The following is a 24103-nucleotide window of genomic DNA, read 5'->3' on the forward strand; positions in this document are numbered from 1 at the left end:
GTTCAGTCATAAACCAACATAAAAATCTTACTTTTAAAGACCATGATCATTCTGCAGCCTTGTTTTTCTGTACTGATCTTTGAAGGGAATGAGCCCGATTCTTTTTATGTACACAAATAGAGCTTTCTTTTGAAGACAAAATTTGAGTGGACCTTCAACTTGCTTTGACAAAGCAAAGGAAGCCATTTGTGAGTTAGATTCAATGTCTGGTACAAGGAGTCACAAGTTGATTCTTAAAATTTGAATTCCTCAGACTACATGTGTAAAGGCAGTTGCTTGGTCACATAGTTCGAGGCATGCATTTGCGTGTAGTTATGTAAGAGGTGGTTAGCACCGAACACAATTGCAAATGAATTTGCAATGGTTCCAGGCATTGACCATCTGGAGTCATTCACCCTCGGAAAACAGTATAGCCAGTATCAAAAATATGATAATTTTGTGACAAAATGCTATCCGTCCATCAATTCTGACTTGCCGTGTGTTCTTTTTCTAAACAAAGAAGTCAATCATTTATAATTTGCTGAACTGTCGGCTCCACTTAGCCAAATATTGAATGCAAAATACAAACGGTGTAAGAGAACTGGAAATAAAACAAATTAAGAAGTAGAGAAATACATGTAAATATGGGATTGTACTAGAGATACCCCGTACAGGGGATACCTTGTTTCGGGAATACCTCATATAGGGAATACAAAGCATTGCTAGGATTAGCAGATCTGGTATATGGATGTCCGCTTGGCTGTTGTTCCCAATGGCCTGCAGTGTCTCTGGTGTTACAGCCCAATGTTCTTTGCAGAGGTTCTATTTTGCTAATGTATTTCTGTCAAAGGAAAGGGACAAAGCAAGAGTACAGTTAGAATGGAAAACATTACTGTCATTACTTAATTATTTTTAACTGTGCTGAACAGCCTATTGCTGTTTTGCTACACAGTAACAGTTGGACTGAAATTAAACAGACTTAGGCCTACCATATGTTTCATTCAATTCAATATCATTAAAAACTTATATTTAACAATAACAATACAACAATATTGAACACAAGTACACTAGTAAATCATTTTTGCAAAACCATGATTACGAAATATGATAACATCAAAATACAGGAAGAAAAAACATTGAATACAATATCTTTTGAGTGTAAAGAAGAACATGTAAACTTGTATTATATGCAAAATATTGCACCAAAAGTATTACATATAAGCAAAGAAAACAAAATTGAAAAAATCATAATAACAGGAGAGACAATGAATACATCTGTAAGCTGTGCAAAAGCATGAAATATATCAAAATTACAAAGGAAGAGAAATACAATCATATACGTGTACATTTTGTGTAAAAGCATAAAATATCTCAAAATCATAATGGGCAAGAATACAGTTACATACAAACACATTTTGTGCAAAAGCATGAAATATCAAAGTCATAAAAATGGGAAATACAAGTCCTAATTTTCAAAAGCATAAACAAGGTTAAAAAGATGTCTCACGCTGTCAAGCTCTTGGATCCTCCACTGAGAAGGATGAATGGAGATTGAGTTTGCTTCTGTTTCAGCTTCATCATGGAGACGGTGTTCAGAGGAGTGTCTGTGGAGGACATCTTCTTCATGGCCTGGGCAAAGAGATATTAAGAAAACCAAAGGGTAAGTTGTAAGAAATATTGTTCCAAAAGGAAAGTTGGCGTGTCATGGACGAACAGTCTAGCACACTGGAATAAGGCTCTGGTGTTTCTACAAATAATATTAAAGCAATTGCATAACATTGGTAAACAGTATTGTCCAAAAGCCCACACTTCGTGTATCACAACTTATATATAAAATAGCAAACCTGTGAAAATCGGTTATGAGAAAATAACGAGAAAACCCACTCTTGTTTCTGCACGTTTCGCTGTGTCATGACATGTGTTTAAAATAAATCTGTTATTCTCGATACCGAGAATTGATAATTGTTTTAATGTTTTCTCAAAAAGTAAAGCATTTCACGGAATAATATTTCAAGGGAAGTCTTTTACCATTACCTTCTGTAAACCCTGTAAGTTATTTGTAAATCTGTGAACTGTTAATTTTTGTTTTGTTTAGAAAGTGTCCAATGGCTTTAAGCTGGTATTTATAGAACACCTTTTCCAGAGGTTGCAATATTGTGTCACACACAGATAATAACAAAGACGGGAAAAAAATTAAAATCACTGACGGCGAAACAAGTGGGGGTCTGCATCAGTTTCTTGAATGATTCAAGTGAGTTTGCTTTTTTGCAGCTACATATATCTGGTAGTGAATTATACAGTGCCGGGCCCACATTAGAGAAGGCTCAGCCTCCTGCTTAAGTGTTTGTATTATCAGCAAAATGTTGGTTCCGAACACTTGAATCCTTAAGCAAGGCACTTAACTATTATTACTTCTTTCTCTTGATGAGACATAAAAGAACCCAGTTACACTTATCACAAGAGAAGGGGTTTGCCCTGGTATTTCTGGCAGTGGCTACTGAATGCGCCTTAGCACCATGCCAACCCTTTAATACCTAAACAACATACCTCTTCCTCCAATAGTTTCTTTGCTCTTTTATCAGTCTTCATTTTGCCCGATCCTTTGCCATGGAAACGATGTGAGAGAAGACGGAATGCCTATCAGAAAGAAAGGGAAAGAACAATCATTACACCGTTGCTTTGCCTAAACATAGTTCTGCTTCACAACATTGAATCAAGTCAAGTTAAGTTAATTAATCTTTGTTAACTTTGTTTTACTTTTGTAGTGTTTAACAATGTTATCAGGCCAATGTGCGTCTTTTTAACTTCTGTCATGTTATTTTTGAGATGTAAATAATAAACCTAATTGAGTTCAATGGAATTAAATCCAACAGATGGAAAAACAAAAGCTTACATACAGATAGTTCTCAATAAACACCATCTTTACGGGCAAATTGGATTTTGGCTTGCAGGCACTCAAATTATTAACATAGTCACATCGATCGCTACCAATCATGCCATGAGTTATGTGAAAGGTTCAGATGCTGCAAGCCACTCTCAGAAAACACATGACTCTGTGTTCCTAATTGTCGGTACAAATCTGTTGACCCCTTGTAGATATGTAAAGCACCTCTGCAAAATTGCGCATCCACAATTTCTTTTTAACTTCTGTCATGTTATTTTTGAGATGTAAATAATAAACCTAATTGAGTTCAATGGAATTAAATCCAACAGATGGAAAAACAAAAGCTTACATACAGATAGCTCTCAATAAACACCATCTTTACGGGCAAATTGGATTTTGGCTTGCAGGCACTCAAATTATTAACATAGTCACATCGATCGCTACCAATCATGCCATGAGTTATGTGAAAGGTTCAGATGCTGCAAGCCACTCTCAGAAAACACATGACTCTGTGTTCCTAATTGTCGGTACAAATCTGTTGACCCCTTGTAGATATGTAAAGCACCTCTGCAAAATTGCGCATCCACAATTTCCACAAATTTTTGGGTCAACTTCTGGGAATAAAATTTTGACTCCCAAAATGGAGGACAGGACTGGTGTGAGTAAGAGGGGCTGCATGTCGTGCAAGGGTTCAATGACAAAGACATTAATTCTGCTGCTTATATCAGGGATCAGAATTTGGGGGCCTTGAGAAATAAAACATTAAGCCTACAAAACACGGCAGATACAAAGAGCATTTCAAAACGCAATAGAGCCAAATTAATGTCCATTCTGCTGGGATTTGGTGATTGGCTGGATCATGGAGCATGAAGCCCAAAAATAATTAACATGAATATTTGGTTTTAAAAGCCCTACACTGCAATCTGGGGCATTATGGTTTTATTTTCATTTGGGTATGTGTTTGAATGTTTGAATGTTTTTATTTATTTTTTCTAGGGATAAAAAAACACACCTTGGAATTCTGTTTAAAACCGGAGAAATTACATCCCTGCTGGATTGAAGACAAAGGTTTGAATAATGCTTACCTCTTTCTGATTGATCTCTCGTCCATGGTCGTCATGGTATCTCAGCTTGACGTCAGGTTTGTAAGTCTCCTTCTCTTTGAATTCAGCCAGGGGGCCGCGGTACCGATCATGCTTGTTGTACTTGGAATCAATATCACTAGAATGTTAAAAAAGACAGAGACCGAAAAAAAACTTAAAATCATGCTAATCCATACAAATTTTAAAAACCAGGGCCCGATTTCATAGAGCTGCTTAAGCACAAAAGTAGCTAAGAATAACAAAATTACGCTTATCAGAAGACAGTTACCAGCCAAACTACTTTGTCATGGGTACAACCTTTGACTGGTGTCCTCCTCATACTTGCTTAGCATATTTTCTTGTACAGCAGATGTCTGTTTACAGAGCCAAATATAGACTGATTACATGTACTACACACTGTGTTAATAACTACAAAAAAACCAAGCCACTGCAACCTACTTGTAGTTCTTATCCTCTACAGTGAAGTTCTTGGCTTCCAGGTCTTCTCCCTTCTTAGATTTGTGGGCCGTTTTGATGAACTCTTGCTCCAAGTAACCCTTCTTCATGGCTAGACTAAGAGCTCCAGCGATACCGGTCTGTACAGTGGGTTCTTCCTCAAGGACGGGCCCAGCGATGTCCTGCATGGAGAGCACCAATGAAAACAGAGGTTAGAAACATACGCAGTGGTTTTGGCCAATGAAAACCAAGGTTAGAAACATACACAGTGGGTTTTGCCCAATGAAAACAGAGGTTATGAAACATATACAGTGTTTTTTGGCCAATGAAAACAGAGTTTATAAAACATATAAGGTGGTTTTTGGGCTGTCAAAAGATAGCAAGACAGAGAAATCAGGTCCCAATATCATGGGCTCTGCATACCATAGCATTCTGCAATTATGATCACCATTCTCCGCTTACTGTGGAAGTGCCCAATTTCTCAGCTAACTGTGTAAGCGAGAAACTAGTAAAAAGGAATACAAATCTGTACAAACAAAAATTCACTGATAACCCAGGAAATCCCTGCAAGATAAACTTTTATCGAAATATTGAAATGTTACATAACTGGTTATTTGCAGATTTACCACATCTTATTAAAAATTAGAGCCATGGTGGTAAGCACAAACCTCACTAGATCATGACAATGATTTGGTGAGGCATCTGAATTTCTTTAAAGGCAATGGACACTATTAGTGTTTTGAGGCATTTCCTTAACTATCCTAGAAAAAAGAGACAAAGGAACTGTGTTTTTCCTCCTAGGATGGTTGAGGCATTTCCTTAACTATCCTAGGAATAAAAAAGACTGCGTAACTGCGTTATTCCTCCTAGGATGGTTGAGGCATTTCCTTAACCATCCTAGGAATAAAAATACAAAGTAACTGTGTTTTTTCCTCCTATGATGGTTGAGGCATTTCCTTAACCATCCTTGGAATAAAAAGACATAGTAACTGTGTTTTTTTTCTCCTAAGATGGTTGAGGCATTTCTTTAAATTTCATAGGAAGAAAAAACAATATTTTTCCCATATTATTTCTCATTGGATAGTTGGGGCATGCTTTCGCTTTTAAGGCAGTTGACACTATTGGTAATTACTCAAAATAACTATTAGCATAAAACCTTACTTGGTAACGAGTAATGGGTAGCTGTTGACAGTATAAAACATTGTGAGAAATGGCTCCCTCTGAAGTGACGTAGTTTTCGAGAAATAACTAATTTTCCACTAAAGATTTTTTTTATTTGATTTCGAGACCTCAGAATTAAATTTTGAGGTTCTGAAATCAAGCATCTTAAAGCACACTTCCACTATTATCTCGCAACTTTGACGACCAATTAAGCTCAAATTTTCACAGGTTGATTATTATGTGCATATGATGAGATGAGTGGGAAGACTGGTCTTTGACAAATACCGAAAGTGTCTAATGTCTTTAATAATATGAATGAATGGAATAGACGCTACAAGAAGCTCACCCCGGGTAACTTATCATCCTCCTGCTCCAGATTGACAGTATTCCATCCGTCCTGTCCTCCATCCTCTTCCATGTCCTCAGCATCCCTCACGTCTTGATCAATGTCCACCATCTCTTCCTCATCATCTTCACGATTACCTGCCTTTCCTGAGAAAGAGAGAGGGAAAAAGTACCAGTTGTATTTATCAATGACTGCTTTCACCAGCTTGCTCAGGTTGGGTTTCGGATAAGATAAGATGAACATATTCTGGGTTTGTCTTTAACTTTTTCAGTGACTATCCAGCAGGACTAGTTAGCTTTTCATGTCACTAGTCTGTCAGCTTTTTCACAAAGCAATACTTAATATACATGGGTACCCTCTGCACGGCTCACAGAGTTTGGGAATAAAATTGCACATACAATGTATGGTAGGCGTGTAAAGGCTGCATTGCCAAAAATGCACACTACAGTGTATAAAACATGATCAGGGACATTGACTCCAAAAATGGCACCAAAATAACTCTGGTTATGATGACTTGGGTCAACAGTTTTGTGTTTCAAATAATTTCCTTCATCAAATTTCGTTTGTAAAATTACTTTTGCATGATGAATAAAGGAAATTAAACGTGAGGTTATTAGCAATGGACATAGTCTTTAGAGCTGAGAGTATCCAAAATGTCTTCATGTATAATTAATATGCCTAGTCATATGATTCACTGGCTTACTAACATGACTGTGTACTTATTTCAGATCATATGACAACACAAACAGTATACTTTCAGACAAACTCTCTCTAAAAAGGAAAAACAAATCACGTGTTAAAGTAAAAAAAAGTGTATACTAGTAAAATAAAATGCAAACTAGACACATAGATAAACTGAACTCACCATAGGTTGGGATTTCTCCCAGAGTACGGCAGAACTCTGATGTTGAATTGAGGGTGATGTTAATTCCCTTCAAGGATGATGGTGGTCCAGGCATGCTCAGGAGGGATTGCTGTACCTGCTCTGGGACTGCAGCTTGCAGCTCCAGTTGTTCTTCCTTAATCTTGGATACCTCTTCCGCAATCTTGAAGAAGAAAAACAGATTTATAAGAATTAGATTTTGAGGTCTTGAAATCAAGCATCTGACAGCACACAACTTCGTGTGACAAGGGTGTTTTTTCTTTCATTATTATCTCGCAACTTTGATGACAAATTGACTTCAAATTTTCACAGGTTTGTATTTTGTGCATATGTTGAGATACACCAAGTGAGAAGACTGGTCTTTGACAATTACCAAAAGTGTCCAGTGTCTTTAACAATTATTAAAATAATATGGTTAACTACAGAATTCACTACAGACCCTCTCAGCCATGACATTCCGATTCCTACCTTTTCTTCCACCTTGAGCTGACTCTTCTTCTTCTTCTGTTTGAGTTTACGTGCCTTGGAGAGCACATTCTGAAGCTCCAGTTCCGCTTCATCCTCAATGGGCGGCCCAAGATCATACTCATTCTCATCTGGTCCCATCATGATCGCAGCTTCAAGAAAAAATATTCAAAATTAAATTCAGATTAAATTCAGATTAAGTTTAGATTGATCTTAATTGTGTTCCACTCTTAATTGCTAAGCGAAGTGTGATGTCACAACACAAATCACTATGCTGGTATTTTACAACTCAGCTTGTGGGCGATTCAGTGCTTTGTGAGATCCACCCCTGGTTATTTTTACATGCAAATCAGTAAAGAAAAGTCAATATCTGAAAAATAAGCTAAAATAAGAGTCTTACAACCTTATTTTCTACAAATTTAGCATTCAGAGAACATTTTTCAAATTTACTTCTTCGAGAGTACTTCCAGAGTAATTAGAAGAAGTTGAAATGAAGATTTTCCATCTATAGAAGTGAAACAACCTAGAAAGAAGAAACTCTTTTAAGATAACATACAGGGGAGCATCAGAATCAGAAAACTTACTTCCATCTACATCCGGTAGGTCCACATCCATATCTACAGACTCCTGATATGGCCCCTCGATAGACCTGCTCTCCCTACTGTCTGGAATGGAATCATCCGATGGGCGGTGTCTGCTCCTCCCTCTGTAATTGAAGGTAGATAATGAAATTACGTTTTAGGAATCAGGGAATCGAATTGGAATCGGTTTCATAAAGTAAGAGTTTTCACTTGGAATTTGTCAAACTATGGAAAAAGGTTATCATTATAAATCTGTGACATAGCAGCTTTTCTAGTCTGAGGAACTCTATTCAAGCTTTAACTTGTGACAAAGCAAGTCAGTGTACCAGAAAATGTTTCAAGTCTTTCACAGCATATTCAGAGGAAAATCTAAATATAATATTCCATAATGCTAATGTTCAGTGGTCCTGGGATTAGACTGCAGGACTTGCAATCACAAGGTTGTGGGTTAGAATCCTACCACGCTAACCGCTGTTTTCACAATAGCTAGCATAAGTATTATCATCTAGTTCCTGAATCACAATTTCTTGATTTGTATAATTCATAATCATGGATGTTAAACCAACATTTGTATGAGAGAGATTGGCTGTTGCCAGCTTGGTATTTATACTATCCCTTGTGGGAGTTTGCAGACTTCCCTTGATGGGAAGATCATCTAAAAAAAGAAACAAACAATGCACAAATCACATACCGTGATCCGTGATCGTCAAATGCGTCGTTATCGTCCGGGGTCAGGTCATCGACGGTGAACTTCCTCTTGATCTTTCGTTTCTTCTTCCTGGGTTTCTTAAAGGCTTCCATCTCAGCCGAAGTGTAGTACTCACTCGCTATTGTTGGTGCTTTGAATTCTAGAGTCACCTACAAAACGGCACAAGATATTAGACACTCTCATGAGCAACCCAATATGTAATTTTTTCCAAGGTCGTTCTAACTAAACTGAATTATAATTATTGCCATTTGTAAAGCGCCATGTCTGTCAGAAAAACACTTGCATAGATAAAGAACTTGGCGTATGATAATACCACAAAACTCGGATCTCTTCTCAAAACTTATCTTATGTCACAGGCGTTAAGGACTAATTTGGTTGTGTCTGCTTTTTCTTTGTTTTGTTTTTGGTTTTACTGCGCCTTGGACACCCAGCAGGATGGATATGTGTGCATTACAAGTCTTATTATTATTATTTATTATTATTTATTATTAAACTATGAGTGAACACTTGAGTTTTCAAGTAAGTTTGAAGCTGGAGAGAGTGTCTACCAGTCTGAGGTTCAGTGTGAGAGCATTCCAAAGAGATGGTCCAGCATGTGAACAATAGTGGTCTCCCCATGTTTCTTTAGAATGAGAGATGGAAAACTCACAATATGGTCCCAGAAAGTCAGTTTGCACGTCTTATTCAAACAGCAAAAATAAGATTTCCATCTATGTAATATGCTTTTGTAAGGCATGATTTTTGGTCCTTGGCAAAATCTCATTGTGTACAAGCGTTGACCTACATTTACACATGGTGTAGGCTTTAATATACTTTTCAGGCTATTTGATCACAATTTTCAAGATTTTTCAACGGGCAAACAACTCAGAAATCAGACTACAGTAGGAAGAATAGCATGCCTATATTGTAAAGAGGGGCACTTTGTTGGTCATATCAAGAAAACTGTATAAAAAGATCATGAACTTTTTGTCCATCAATAGTTTTGACTATGAACTGTATCATTATGGGTTAGCATGAAGAATTACACTCAAGGCGCTTTAACATTCAGTGTTTTACTGCAAGGTATACGTAGGGCTACATTTGAATTATGAGACCTTTTACATAGCACCATGTAATGGTTTACAAGGTTCTGTGGCGGAATATGCAGCCAATATGAACCACACACTTTAAAAACAAGAAACTTGAGAAACATTCAAACCATTTCTTCTTTGGAAATTTCAGAACCTATTGAGGCCTATTGATACCTATTGAAACCCGACCATGAAACCGCAAATCAGCTCTTTGGAGACCCCCCACTTGCTCTCCAGTAGATAGCAATATAAGCCTCTGTGGTTTTAACTAATTGGTCTCAGGAGGCGGTGAGACACTACCAAGTTCCCCCAAGGTTTCTCCCAGTGACGCAATTGCAAACAAAGCAAATCCCATCAACAGCAGGTGATAAAACATTGGTTATTGTGGACTAATTTTGACAAGATTTCTTATCAAAAGACTTTCAGATTAAATAATTTAAGAGTTAATTTATTAGTTATCTCTCCATTGTAATTTGAATGTGAATTTTAAAAGTATTAATACTTGTACTGATTGTTATCTGTAGAGAAAAACTGTTTAAATTCGGCCTCTGTCTGCGATGACGTGCGTAAGAAGAAAGAATTTCAATTCAATGCAATTTAGGAGAAATTTTACGAAAATTAACAACCTTGAAAATTTGACAAAAAATCCTCCCTGGTGTGGAGATAAAGCCAACAGAATTGAGAGGTTTTATAGGTTTACAGACTTTTGACGTCATTTCATGTCTGTTAATCCTGAATAGACCGATCCATTAAGCCCCGCCCCATTACATATTGACCAATCACAACCCATTGCGCAACCAAAAGTCCGACTAAATAAGGTCCGGCACGCTGGCGCCTATGCTTGGTGCGCAGCAGAGTTGTGAAGAATGTCATTGGAGAGGCGCACGTGTTCTTGCACAAAAGCGCCGTGGGCGTCGATCTATTGGCAGTTTCATCTCTCTCAAGAAAATCTAAATGCACAGGGAGACTAGTCTCATGGCTCAACGATTTCAAAAACCAGTCTTAAAAATGTTTCTCTCTGTTTAATCGCCTTGAGTATATTATTGGTACATACAGGCACCATAAGACTCTGGTATTATCATTATTTACATGTGTGTATTTATTGGTCTAAGGTGGTTTTAGAATTGTTTAGTGGGTCTAGAATAGTTTAGTGGGTCTGGAATAGTTTAGTGGGTCTAGAATAATTTAGTTGGCTTAGAATAGTTCAGTGAGTTTAGAATAGTTTAATGGGTTTAGAACAGTTTAGTGGATTTTGAATACTTTAGGGGGTTTAGAATAGTTTAGGGGGTTTAGAAAAGTTTAGGGGGTTTAGAAAAGTTTAGGGGGTTGAGAAAAGTTTAGTGAATTGTTAAATGATTCAGTTGGTCTAGAATAGTTTAGTAAGTCTAAAATAGTTGAATACTTTTACAAGCAACAGGTTAAGTCTTACAGCTTGAGCTTGAAGATTTGCTCGTATTCTCTCCAGCCGCTTCTCTTCATCTTCGTACGCAGCGTTAGAACCGCCCAGCCTAAATGATTCCACCTTGGCCCCTTCAATCTCTTCATCATACTTGCCCAAGACGTTGGTGGCTTTTACCTTGAGAGGGTGAGGAAAAAAAAGACAAAGAAAAATTACATCTAAAGTGTTAGCTTAAAAGCATCCCAAGGTTTGCCCGTTGGCATCCTGGCAACTGAAACCTGTCTCTAGTTTCTTTTAAAATCGATCAACTTTAATTGAATTTTATTATTGTTATTAAATTAAAGTCAATGCCATGTCACTCATAAATTGCCAGATGTAATAAAACCAAGTGCCCCTGTATTCAACCAGCCAAAAATTTTGATCTGAAATTTTTCTGGATTGAAATCTACGTTGTGCCGACTTTTTTAAGACCCCCCCCCCAAAAAAAAAAAAAAAAAAATCTGAAATAAAACTAAAAAAGAAAGAACCTCATGCCTGGAAAATAGAACAAAACAACTATAGAACACTCCAAAACTTCATGTCAAAACTTTTCCATTGAGTCTTAATGTACTGAGAGGAGACAAGAAAATGTCATTGCGCACATGCACATATTTGTAAAAAAGAACTTGCCATCTGCAATTTTGTACCTGATGAACTGAAGGAAGTGCAAATAAACTTTTACTATTATTTTATTATTATTCCTTGTGTACACAGCTTTGCAAGCTGGAACATAAAAGTAATTCTGGGGCCATGCAGTTTTATGAGACAGCTTTCGCTACTTTGTCACAATTTGAATTCGGGATGTTATTTCCAAGAAGTTAATCATCACCAAGGAAACTTAATATTATTATTCACAGTTTCAGGCCTTGAGCTTCGCTCTTGAAGGCGCACAGCAATTACGCTCTGGTAAGGGGCATTTTTATGGGGAAAATGTAAATTTGTATCAGGACTTTGCAAAGGGCACCACATCAAACGCATAGGGCACCATGGCAATTGATGTAGGTGCTGAGGGTTAAATTGAGGCCTGCTGTTTACTTGTTGACTGATTCATTTTTATAATCAGTTTGATCCCAAAGATGATCCCACAAACAAAATGATAAATTAAGAGTAAGAAATCCCATGATTTGACATACGATTCCATATTCATCAATAGTATCATCAGCATATGGTTTGTAATCCTTCTTCTTCTTCCTTAGCTCCACATTCTTAGCTGCTTTCTCGTCGTCGATGATGTTGACATTCATCAACTCATCTTCATCTTCTCCAAGTACATCTGAAAAAAAAAAATACAATTCCAATTCAATCAATAAAAAGTCATTTATAGAGCACCAAAATCAAGCATTTGCTCTAATGCGCTGAGGCACAGTTGAATAGTTTATAGTAAGCCTGCCTGCTGGAACAGGTGAGCTTTAAGGAGTGTCTTGAAGTTCAATTCAATCAATCAAAAGCCATTTATAGAGCGCCAAAATCAAACATTTGCTCTAAGGTGCTGAGGCACAGTTGAATGGTTATCAAACCTGCTGGAACAGGTGAGCTTTGAGGAGTGTCTTGAACGATGTAAGTGAGCTGGCATGCATTTCTAATTTGTACAGGAAGCTTCTTCCACATTTTGGGGCCATCTCTCTGCAAAAGTTGAATAGCGAATTCTAGGCAATTGTGGTAACTCTACAAAACGATATCAAAACCACACTTTGATTTGATAGACCCGCCTGTTTGAAGCCCCCATGAGTACGTAGAGCACACGTTTTTTGTTTGTTTGTTTTAGATGATCTTCCCATCAAGGGAACTTGGTTAACTCCCACAAGGGGATACAAACGCTAAGCTGGCAATCCAGCCGACCCCTCACACACCAGCATTGGTTTAACGCCTATGATTATGAATTTCACAAATCAAGAAATTGAGATTCAGTAACTAGACGATAATACTTTGTGAAATCAGCGGTTAGCTTGGTAGGATTCGAACCCAATAACCTTGTGATTGAAAGTCCTGCCGTCTAACCACTGGACCACGGTTTTCTTAATAGCTTAAGGAGCCTAAGCCCTAGCCCAAGGTTGTAATTTTTCCTTGTCCACAACTGAAATAGACGCCAACTGAGCTAAGCATCTCTTTGTTCTACAGAACCACACTGCTTTTAAGGAGTTTACATTTGAAACAAAATGGATAAATATCTTTTTTACTTTACGAAGGCACTAACCTGAATCTTTAAGGGTTAATATAACATTTCTGCCTTCCCGGAAGGAACCTACAGAATGGAGAACCTTCAGGTCACGGATGTCTTTTGCAGAGTAAACCTGTGCAGTGAAAAGCATGATAAAAACATTGACTACCATAAACCACCTCATAACTGAAAATCAAAATTCAGATTTTAAATAAAATAACAAAAGAACTGTCTGTGCATTGCCATTGTTAATGGCAAATCTGATTTCAACAGCCAAACTTCAAACATTTGGCTGTTGAAATCAGATTTACCATTAACAATGGCAATGCACAGACAGTTCTTTGTTAATGGTAAATCTGATTTCAACAGCCAAACTTCAAACATGGGGCGAGAATGTTTGCATGGTTGTCTTCTGTTTTTGAAGCTAGGAAAAGACAATGAAAACCTCTCGCCTGGGATATCATTTGTTTAAAATAACTCCTTCATTTGAGGCGCTACTTTGTTATCCAGGGGTAAAGGATACATGAAATAGTTACTGGGTGGGTGGGTGGGCGAGTCAAACAGATTCGCAAAAAGATCAAAATTTCTATACGTTGATTATTCTCAAAGGCCCCTACATCTTAGACTTTCACACAAACACTGTGGAGCGAAAGGAGTGCCTTTGTCAGTCATCCAATGTGAAAGCCAAAACAAAATTTCAAGAGATGGCGGAGCCTAGGTATTACTGGGTAGCGAAACGTTACTTACATCTTCTTTCTTAACTGGTTTGAACTGATCCTCAATGAGTGCTCCAATCCCAAACTCCTCATCCATCTCTTCAAGCATCTTGGCCTGAATATAGAAAGTGGGAAAAACAAAACCAATGTTCAATTCAATTCAATTCGGTTCAATTCAATTCAGTGGACATTTATTTTTCAAGTTGACAATGACAGTTAAGCATAGCCTACAGTTGAAAACAAATAATAAAAGATAGATGCCACATAATTCAACAGTAATAAAATGTATAAAAATTTTGATAATAATATCTAAAATATACAAGATCTGTAGAAGTCTACAGGCAAATCACTCAGGTGGCATTTGAACCCAGAACCTTTGCAATGCTAGAGCAGGTCGTTGGTTTACATCCCACCTGAGCGATTTACGTCGGGAAAGTACTGAGCATACAATGCTTTATACACATCGGTGTAAAGGGTAAAACAAAAATTATATTATTTATCCCTGATGCGAAATTAATATATTTTATATATCTTTTCTGATTATCTCAAGGCCCTTGGTTAAATATTGCAGCCATTTACAACCCTTATGGACACTTGTATACTTATTGTAATCTCAAATTTTTACTTTACCCCTAAATGTATGATGTGTGCTGGAGGAGGCTGGTGAAAATATCATGAAAAGAGCGGGTCCTTCTGTTACCGACCTTATTAATTATTCATAATTTATAAACTAAAAGTTTTTCAGCCAAAGAGAGGAGGCCATTTTGAAGGCAGTCATTTAATAAAAGAAACTGTGACATTTGCTTGATGAAACTAATAAAACTGTTAATGATATCCATGATTTAAATGTTATTTAATGAGTCAAAACGTCCTTCCGTTACCGTGGAATGGCCCATTTGCCAAAGGTTTCACAAAACCAAACTACTATAAGCTATATCCAGGGATCGAAATTAGCGGTAGTCCGGTAGCCCGAGGCTAGTGCTTTCAGCAGAAGGACTAGTGGTTTGGCCATGTCGGTAGTCCGACTGGCTAGTGGAAAAATTATCCGAAATAGTATTAGCCGTGATGCCCCTTCAAAATAACCAAACATTGCGGTCAAGTTTGTCGTGCCCTTTTCCCCAATGGCCGTACACCTTAAAATCCAAGATCCACTGCAACCTGACCATGCCGCCAATTAATCCACACCGTAGCATCCAGCGCATCCACCGACTGAAGCGAACATAACACAACCAAACTTCACCACGGCCTCTTTTCTACTTAAAAACATGCACCGCGGCTGGTACCGAGAAGTCAGCTTTTTGTAATGGAATTTTGCATGTATTTTTTCTCTGTGTCGCAAGGCAACCTTACTACATTTTTAGCCGAGGAAGGTTTAGACTGGATTTCAAGTCTGAGACTGTGGTTATTCAAAGAGGGCGCTGTTTCAGCCAATCATGTATCGGCTATCAGGACAACTAAACCGCACGATCGCAGACTTGGAACTACATGTAAGTCTAATAAACCTTGCGTTCAAGACTGGGAAGACAGAGCTGAGAGCAGGATAAGAAAAATATCTGGATGCAAACTATCGGGCGATAGTGCACAAAGAGTAATTTTAGTTCGGGAACAGTGGTTTTGTTTATGCTGATATGGTTTGCACAAAAATGTTTGCACAATCAGTAAATCTTACAAGAATAGTTGTGCACTCGCCGATCGTCGTACAGGAATGGTTTGTGCAATTGTGTCCAGAAATAATTTGCGCAATTTGCCGATAGTGCAGGAATGGTGTGCAAAATATGCCGATCGTGTACGAATATTGTGCAAAATTTTACGATGAGTGCAGAAATGATTTGCGCAATTTGAAGATTTGAGGATTTAAATTTCTTTTTTTATAAAGTGCAATAAAAAAAAATTTAAAATAAATATTTCATTGTTTAGGATTGGTTTTAACACCCGGACACATTTAACCTTGTGAGCTTAAATGTTTGCTTCCATTTTCTTGTTTTGTAAATATCGCTAGTTTAATAATTCTTTGGCCTCCATGCCCTTGAAAAAAAAAATTTGTTTGGCCTTGGTGCCCTTTCATTTGGCCTTGGTGTCCACCAAAATTTGCACCTATCGAAGGCCAAAGTGGCCTTGCCCTAAAAATGACGAAATTCCAGGCCTGCTAAGATGAAGTATCATTGATATCTCTTTGTGGAAATAAAAGTGACATAATGCTTTACAGGGACTGAATGACCGAGTAAACAAATACATGATACATGATCGACTCAGTTGTACGGTTTGTTTTGTTTGTGTGGTTTGGTTTTTTCAGGACTACTAAAAAATGGGAAGGACTAGTAAAATACTGACACTACTAGTCCTGTAGGCTACCATAAAAAAATAAGTTAATTTTGACCCCTGTATAACTCAGGTAACCGTGGTGGGACACAAACATTCGTTTCCGTTATTGTACTTGTTTGAGAGCACGCCTCCTGTTGGAAAATGCAACTTGCGATGCTTGCCCACGTAAATCTGAACGATTGATTTGTCTTTTGCTTTTTTGTATCGTAAGATGCACACTGGAAACAAAATCATGCTTTGTCAAGGTGATGTTTAGATTAAGTTGAAATATGAAAATAAATTGAATTGAATGAACAGTCTTTACATGTCTACAGCTATGTCCTTGAGAGGGTAAGGTCAATTCTCATTTCATTCCATCAAGTCGATATGAATTTTTTTTTATTATAATATTCGGTTTCTTAAATTAATTTAGTTTGAAAGAAATCTGTTCCACTGACGTACTTTAATGATTTCATAACCATGGACAATTTTTCAGAGGATCTTTTTTTTTTTACATTAAAGTCGACTTCTCTTTGTCTACATCAATGATCACTCATGTTCACTTCACACACAGTTTTTTTCTACTTGGCAAAAGAATGCATTGAGTGCGGAGGAGTATGAAAAACAAGTTAAAATGAACTAACTTCATCAAGTCCAAGGTTGTGCACAATTGAATTTTCCTTACCGAAAGGTTTGGTTAGATTTCAAGAGGCATGTTTTTAATTGTTTACAGTATTTTAACAGACATAGCTGCTGTAGACTCCGACCAACCTGTACCAACCAACATTCACAACCCGTGCGGCTGAATTGTCTTGAATATTTGTTCAACTCACTGGCAAGTGGCAAATATTATAGAAAATGTATCGAGGGCTTACAATGGATAATGATGACATGTGATGTCATCGAATATTCTTGGATTTGGACAAAAATTGCACTTGAATGGTATCAAACACAATGGTTTTTTGTCCTGTTTTAACCCCCTCCCCCCATTTTCATCAACACTCGATTGAAAAAATAAGTGGATCAAAGAACTGCAATTTGACAACGGGCATAATACAATGGGTGTGTGGCCTCTGCTTGCAATTCATTATAGACAAGCCATGTCTCAGGGGGGTTTCATGTGGTGTTGCTAGGCAGTTTCTATGGTGGGTGGGGATTACTTAAATGATCAATAGTTCTGTAAATTTGAAAATATCCAACATATTTCGTTTATGTACAAATTTAACAACAAAATTCAAGATCGGCAATTGTGAATAACACATTTTAATTGTAAGGGGGTTAAGTAAAGAGTATTTTGAAGATGCACAAAATAGCAATTGCCTTTAAGGTAAAATTGGGGAGGAAATTATTTTTCTTACGAATAATATATTATGATGATTATTTTATTACCCTTTTGGCAGCCATATCTTTCTCAATCTGTGCTTTCCTGCTTCGTTCAACCCACGCAGTAACATCGTCCATATCCTCATCATTGTCATTTGCCAATTTCTTCACTTTTCTGTAGGTGTACAAAAACAAATCATCGAACAATGTAACTGACTGTGTATAAAGAAAGCAAGACATGTACACGCAGGAAGTTAGTGTACCATGGCCAAGCTGCTCTGAGTATGACAAAAACATGGTCCTGAAAATTTGATAACAGTTCCCTCCTTGTGTGAGGTTTATCCCACCCAATTGCAGGATATTACATTTCAGATGTTTACCGACTGTCTGCAACATATCAAATAAATATGCAACCCAGCTTGCAGAGTATGTGCTACAGCGCATCAGCAGTCACAGCCAGGAACACCCTTCTCTTTTCGATAAGTGCACTGGGTTCTTTTACATGCGTTACACAACACATGGGACCAACGGCTTAACGTCCCAAAGGACGAAGCAATGGTTAAGTGTCTTGCTTTTAAAAGGACACAAATGTCAGGGTTGGGGATTCGAACCCACACTTGCTAGGAACTGTTCCTGTTCGTGCTGAAGCTCAGTATCTAGTGTATGTGGAAACAATAAGAACAAAGAAGAATGAGGTCAAAAACCAAACCGTACTTGAGTTTCTGGTTGATCTTTCTTTTCTCTTTGATCAAAGCCAGCTTAGCTTTCATCTCATCAGCCTTCTTCTTGGCCATGAGGTTAATGGCTGGTTTGTGCACATCCTGGTCTTCACTCTTGGCTGCTGCTGCTGCTCCACCTTCTGATGCATTGCTTGCTCCTCCATCTACAGTCAGAGGAGGAAGGCCGAGCTTGGCTCGGATTTTGCTGTGGACAAAGACAGAAAAGCACATGCAACAATGAACAGATTGTCTTTGATAAAGTCGCACTTTAAAAAGTAGGAAAATAGAATTTAAAGCTGTTGCAAACTGCTAATACCAACCAAAATGATATAGTATAATGCAAAAACAAGGTTAATGACCTGACGTTTCAACCCAAGCAAAGTCTTTCTCAAAGGCTAAAAAACAAAGGATGCCCATTGGTATATGATTGTATATTAATCACTCCTGCTGTTAATGTTTGTGATTTGAACATCAATTCTATCCCCTCTCCTCCCCACCCACAAAAAAGAAACACCCCCTACAAAAAAAAAACTTTCTTCCCCCACCAAAGTTGTAGAGTGTGGTGCTACTGATATTATACCTAAAAATGACAGTGTGAATGCAGATCGGAGAGGTAAATTCAATGAGTAGATAGTTATTACAAATGCAAAGGGGTAACCAAAGTCCATGACCACCACTTGTGAGTTCTAATGTTTCAAAGTGACTTACTTGGTGTCGTCGATGCTGAGTGATTCAACATAACCACTTCCACCACTGCTTTTTACAGCACCACTCTCCTGTTCATTTTTAACGCTAGGATCAGCACCTGCAGATAAAACAATGGACACTAGGTTAACTCCAGATAAGACTACAAAATTAAGGAACTTCACAGTTCATGGTTAATTATTATTTATTATTACATTTTCTACTTAAAGTTGTAAAACCTTTTTTACTTTTCTTTAATACTGAAAAGTAGACTATTAAGGCCCGGTCACACTGCAACGATAATGAAAACATTATCGATAACAATAACAACGCAACTATAACGCATTCTATTGGTTGAATTGCTCGGCGCAGAATACGGCCAACGCTTTTTCAACCAATCGAGGGTAAGCTTGGGCGCTATTGATTTATTTAATTCACTATATGTCACCAACAATATATCGCGATATTCGATATAATCGCGATTATATTCGATATAATCGCGATTATTTAAATTTGACATCATCAGTCTTCAAACTCCAAGTGAAAGTTGTAGAAGAGACAGTCATAGCATATGAGCCTGTGTTCTAATGACCTATTCTTCTGGTTTTACTCCAAACCTATGGGGTGCAAGATGTCTCAGCTAGCAAATACATCATGATAGATATCGATATTTCGATTAAAACCAAATCCATCCGATATCGAAATCGTTTCCAAATTAATATCGCGCTATTCGATAATATCGTGATATCGCCCAAGCTTAAAGGGTCTATGTAACTTTTGTAGGACAAAAAACACAATATCCACAGATTTACACTGTTTGAAGATAATGATGGTAGAAAGCTTCCGTGAAAATATAACGTGCTGAGGTGCTGTAGATTTTGGGAAATGAGAATAACAATGTCATGAAAATAATGTTCGTCTCATGAGACGAAAATTATTTTAATCATTTACAAACGTATTTTCATGACATTGTTTTACTCATTTCTCAAAAACTACAGCACCTCAGTAAGTAAGTATTTTCATGACATTGTTTTACTCATTTCTCAAAAACTACACCTCAGTAAGTAAGATTTGAAGGGAAGCTTTCCACTTTCATTATCTATAAACCCTGTAAGTTTAATGTAAATCTATGGACATTTTGAAAAACTACCCAAATCCTTCAAAGGGTCTATGTAACTTTTGTAGGACAAAAAACACAATGTCCACAGATTTACACTAAACTTATACAGTTTGAAGATAATGATGGTAGAAAGCTTCCCTGGTAGTATTACGTGCTGATCATGAGGTGCTGTAGTTTTTGAAAACTGAGTAATACAATGTCATGAAAATAATTTTCGTCTCATGAGACAAAAATTATTTTAATCATTTACAAACGTACTTTCATGACATTTTTTTACTCATTTCTCAAAAACTACAGCACCTCAGTAAATAATATTGGAAGGGAAGCTTTCCACTATCATTATCTACAAACCCTGTAAGTTTAATGTAAATCTATGGACATTTTGAAAAAAGTACCCAAATCCTTTAATCGAGGATGTGCATTGTAAACATTCTCGTGTTCATTCTCATGATTGAGGCCTGTGTGACCAAGCCTTTAGACTAACCAAGCTTTTAAAAAACATTTTTGTTTTTCCTGTACAGTACTGCACTTGGAATTATCTTGGGGAAACTACTTTGGGTAAGAGTTCAAGGTTCAAGAACCACACAGTACATCACATTCCACTTAAAGTTAAAAGCTTTTTTTCGGGGGGGGGGGGGGTGGATGGAAGTGGACTAATCTAGCCCTCAAAGCTTCTTCTTTGACTACACTTGGATTTATCCCAGCGGGGAACCTAAAGTAGTGCTCACAGCGGTTTTTTTTCTGAATTCCAAACCGAAGTGGTTGAATGATATCATAAAAAATACTTCAATTTTTCATACATACATGTATTGAAATATTGAAGCCTCTGATGAAGCCTTTACAATGATTCTTATGTTGTTTGTCAGGCACTCACTTCACTGCCACTATGCCATTAGCAACAGAGGATGTCTTAAATTGTAAAAGCCTTAATGCCCAAAGGGTGCCATTAAGGAGAAGTTCAACAATGAGCTAGCCTCGAATTTACTTTAAAAACTTCTGGACGTGATCTACATGTATTTCATCACAGAAGAGAAAAAAATCATTTGAAAATGTTAAAAAACTTCTTATAACAGTCAAGTTCTTAGATTGTACATATGTATAGGTAGGATGGAGGCAAGGGAAACATGCACTTAATTAAAGGTAAGGATTTCTTAAGAGAAGCGGTACATAATGACGAGAATAAATATTAATTTTATTTTTTTACCCATACACCGATGTGTGTTAGCACTGTATACTCAGTACTGCCTCTAGCTGCCGGGCAACCTCGGTAGTCTAGTTGGTAAGACACTGCTCTAGAATTGCAAGGGTCGTGGGTTCGAATCCCACCCGAGTAATATGCCTGTGATATTTTTTCACAGGACTCGGGAAAGTACTGAGTATACAGTGCTAACACACATCGGTGTATGGGTAAAAAAACCAAAATTAAAATTCTTTATTCCCGATGCAAATTTAACATCTATTACAAATGTATATCGTTGCGGTACCCGCTGCCAAGACATAGGATTCGAACTGCCTCTAGCTGCCGGGCAACCTCGGTAGTCTAGTTGGTAAGACACTGCTCTAGAATTGCAAGGGTCGTGGGTTCGAATCCCACCCGAGTAACATGCCTGTGATATTTTTTCACAGGACTCGGGAAAGTACCGAGTATACAGTGCTAACACACATCGGTGTATGGGTAAAAAAAAACCTGAATTAATATTCTTTATTCCCGATGCAAATTTAACATTTATTATGTCGTTGCGGTACCCGCTGCCAAAACATAGGATTCGAACTGGCTCTAGCTGCCGGGCAACCTCGGTAGTCTAGTTGGTAAGACACTGCTCTAGAATTGCAAGGGTCGTGGGTTCGAATCCCACCCGAGTAACATGCCTGTGATATTTTTTTTCACAGGACTCGGGAAAGTACTGAGTATACAGTGCCAACACACATCGGTGTATGGGTAAAAAAAAAAAATAATAATATTCTTTATTCCCGATGCAAATTTAACATCTATTATAGAATAAATATTGTCGCCTAGTTAATAAATCACAATTTCTTGATTTGCGTAATTCGTAATCATAGACATTAAACCAATGTTTGTTAGAGAGATTGGCTGTTGCCAGCTTGGTGTTTATATCCCCTCGTGGGAGTTTGCCGAGTTCCCTTGATGGGAAGATCATTCAAACAAACAAACAAACAAACAAACCAACAAACAAACAAACAAACGTGTAGATTGACTCTTTATTCCATCTCAAGAAGCCGAAGCCTTCAGGAAAGAAAGCTGCAGAGGTTAAATCGTTGACACAGGGCAACTTTATGATGGGCAACTTTACGGAAAAGTTTCCGAATGGCGCCACCACTTTTTCATTCGAAATAAAATAATATAGTATCTAATTTACCTGATTGATATATCCCTTTTTGTAAAAATGAGTGAAAAGGTGGTGGCGCCATACGGAAAGTTATCCAACTTTACACCTGAGCCGAAGTACAAACGAAGAACTGTACTCCCTCTAGTCTCTAGCTGTCTAGGCATTTACACAGTGTTATTGTCAGACACAAGAGTATAAAGGGCAATTATTATTATTAATTATACTTACCAGCATATCTGCCAGCAGTGACAGATGAAGCATTCACCTTTGACCCTTCTTGGCCTTGGTCAATTTCTTCCTTTACCAACTGGAATACTTCGTCCACAAATGTGGGTGCCACACTCGTCGTTGGCTTAATAATATCAGCACCAACATCGCTTCCACTTGAGCTCCGTTCCCGTGTCCGATGTTTTCTCTTCTTCTCTCGTTTGTCTGAATCGTTCCGATCCCCGTGTCCGGGCGACCGTGACCGTGACCGGCGGTGGCGGTGTTTGTGACGCTTTTTCTCCCGTCGTTCCTGGTGCTCCTTCTCGCTGCGGTCCTTGGTCTCGGACCGGTCTTTCTCCTTGTCTTCTCTTTTGTCGCGTTTATGTTTGTGTCGTCTCTCTTCCCTATCCTTGTCACTTTTGTGCTTTTTGGAGGAACCCATTGTAATGCTACCTAATAGTAGGCGAGTGTACTGGGTTTGAATTTTGAACTTCAGGTATTTCTCTCACATGTCAAATTGAAAAACATCAAAATCACGAACACGAATCACGATAAGAAACGTATTGCAGTCGGTCGACCAGCAATGGCCGCTAATGTACATTGCGCCCTCTATTGTTCATCAAAGTGCAAAAATAAAAAAGGGGGTGGGGGGGGCGGAGGCCATTTATTTGGAGGGGGAGGCGATAGACGCCCACAATAAACTTGTCTAAAAGTGTAACACCCTTCAACAAAAACTGAAGAATCGGCGTTCATACCAAAATCCCTTAAAATGTAGCCTACCACCCAATGCCATTATCTTTCACATTGACAAATTAATTATGGCGGTAATACAAAGACATTGATCATTGTGTCAGTTTGCGGTAACCGTGATACAATAATTGTATCTACTTGCCATACACTTGTTCTATTGGACGGGCGAAGATTTCGGAATTGGGGAAACTCAAAAGAAAGAACTCCCCTGCTTATATCTCTATTCCTCCATGCTCTTACTAGGAACCAGGAAATCGGCGAATACCGCTTAGTGATCCACTGCTGCGGATTAAAATCTTAATTGGGTCCCAAAATGTCGAACATCCGCCTGCTCTAGGCCCCAGGAGACAGAAGTTATTACAAAATTGGAACCTTCATGCGAACCTACGTCAAACTACTCCCTTGCGGCAACTATGTGGAAAGTTTTACACAATAATTACCCCCATAATGAACGTCCACAGAATTCAATCATTGTCGTCAATCGTCGGGATTCCAATCACCTTGCAATTGCCAGCTTTCTGACCACATGGTTGGGCTGCATCCCATCTTGTCCGGTCCTGACTTGCATGCACTATGTGTTAGAATTATCAGCACTTCTCTCATTGGCGCAACCCTTTGCACACTCATTAAAGGCATGTGTTATTTTAGGTAATTAATCCAAAACTTAATTACCATAAAAAAACTTGGTAAAGAGCAATGGTTAGAGACGACCACTTTGAAGTA

The 24103-nt window shown here is 37.9% G+C and overlaps 1 protein-coding gene across 1 annotated transcript; it reads right to left on the bottom strand.

The window, feature by feature from the left end:
• Positions 1 to 27: 27 nt before the first annotated feature.
• LOC139947319 (U4/U6.U5 tri-snRNP-associated protein 1-like) lies at positions 28 to 23209 on the bottom strand. The gene is made up of 18 exons (XM_071945219.1): positions 22652 to 23209; positions 18980 to 19076; positions 18267 to 18476; positions 17619 to 17727; positions 13960 to 14043; positions 13249 to 13345; positions 12188 to 12327; positions 11046 to 11192; positions 8529 to 8695; positions 7841 to 7962; positions 7260 to 7408; positions 6774 to 6954; positions 5909 to 6054; positions 4405 to 4583; positions 3949 to 4084; positions 2527 to 2616; positions 1487 to 1608; positions 28 to 820 (listed from the first exon to the last, which is right to left on the bottom strand). Exons 1-18 carry the CDS (start codon positions 23070 to 23072, stop codon positions 802 to 804), a joined length of 2616 nt encoding a protein of 871 aa, XP_071801320.1. The 5' UTR covers positions 23073 to 23209; the 3' UTR covers positions 28 to 801.
• Between the last annotated feature and the right edge of the window lie 894 nt (positions 23210 to 24103).

This window comes from Asterias amurensis, chromosome 1 (genome assembly GCF_032118995.1).
Source record: "Asterias amurensis chromosome 1, ASM3211899v1".
Taxonomy (NCBI): Eukaryota; Metazoa; Echinodermata; class Asteroidea; order Forcipulatida; family Asteriidae; genus Asterias; species Asterias amurensis.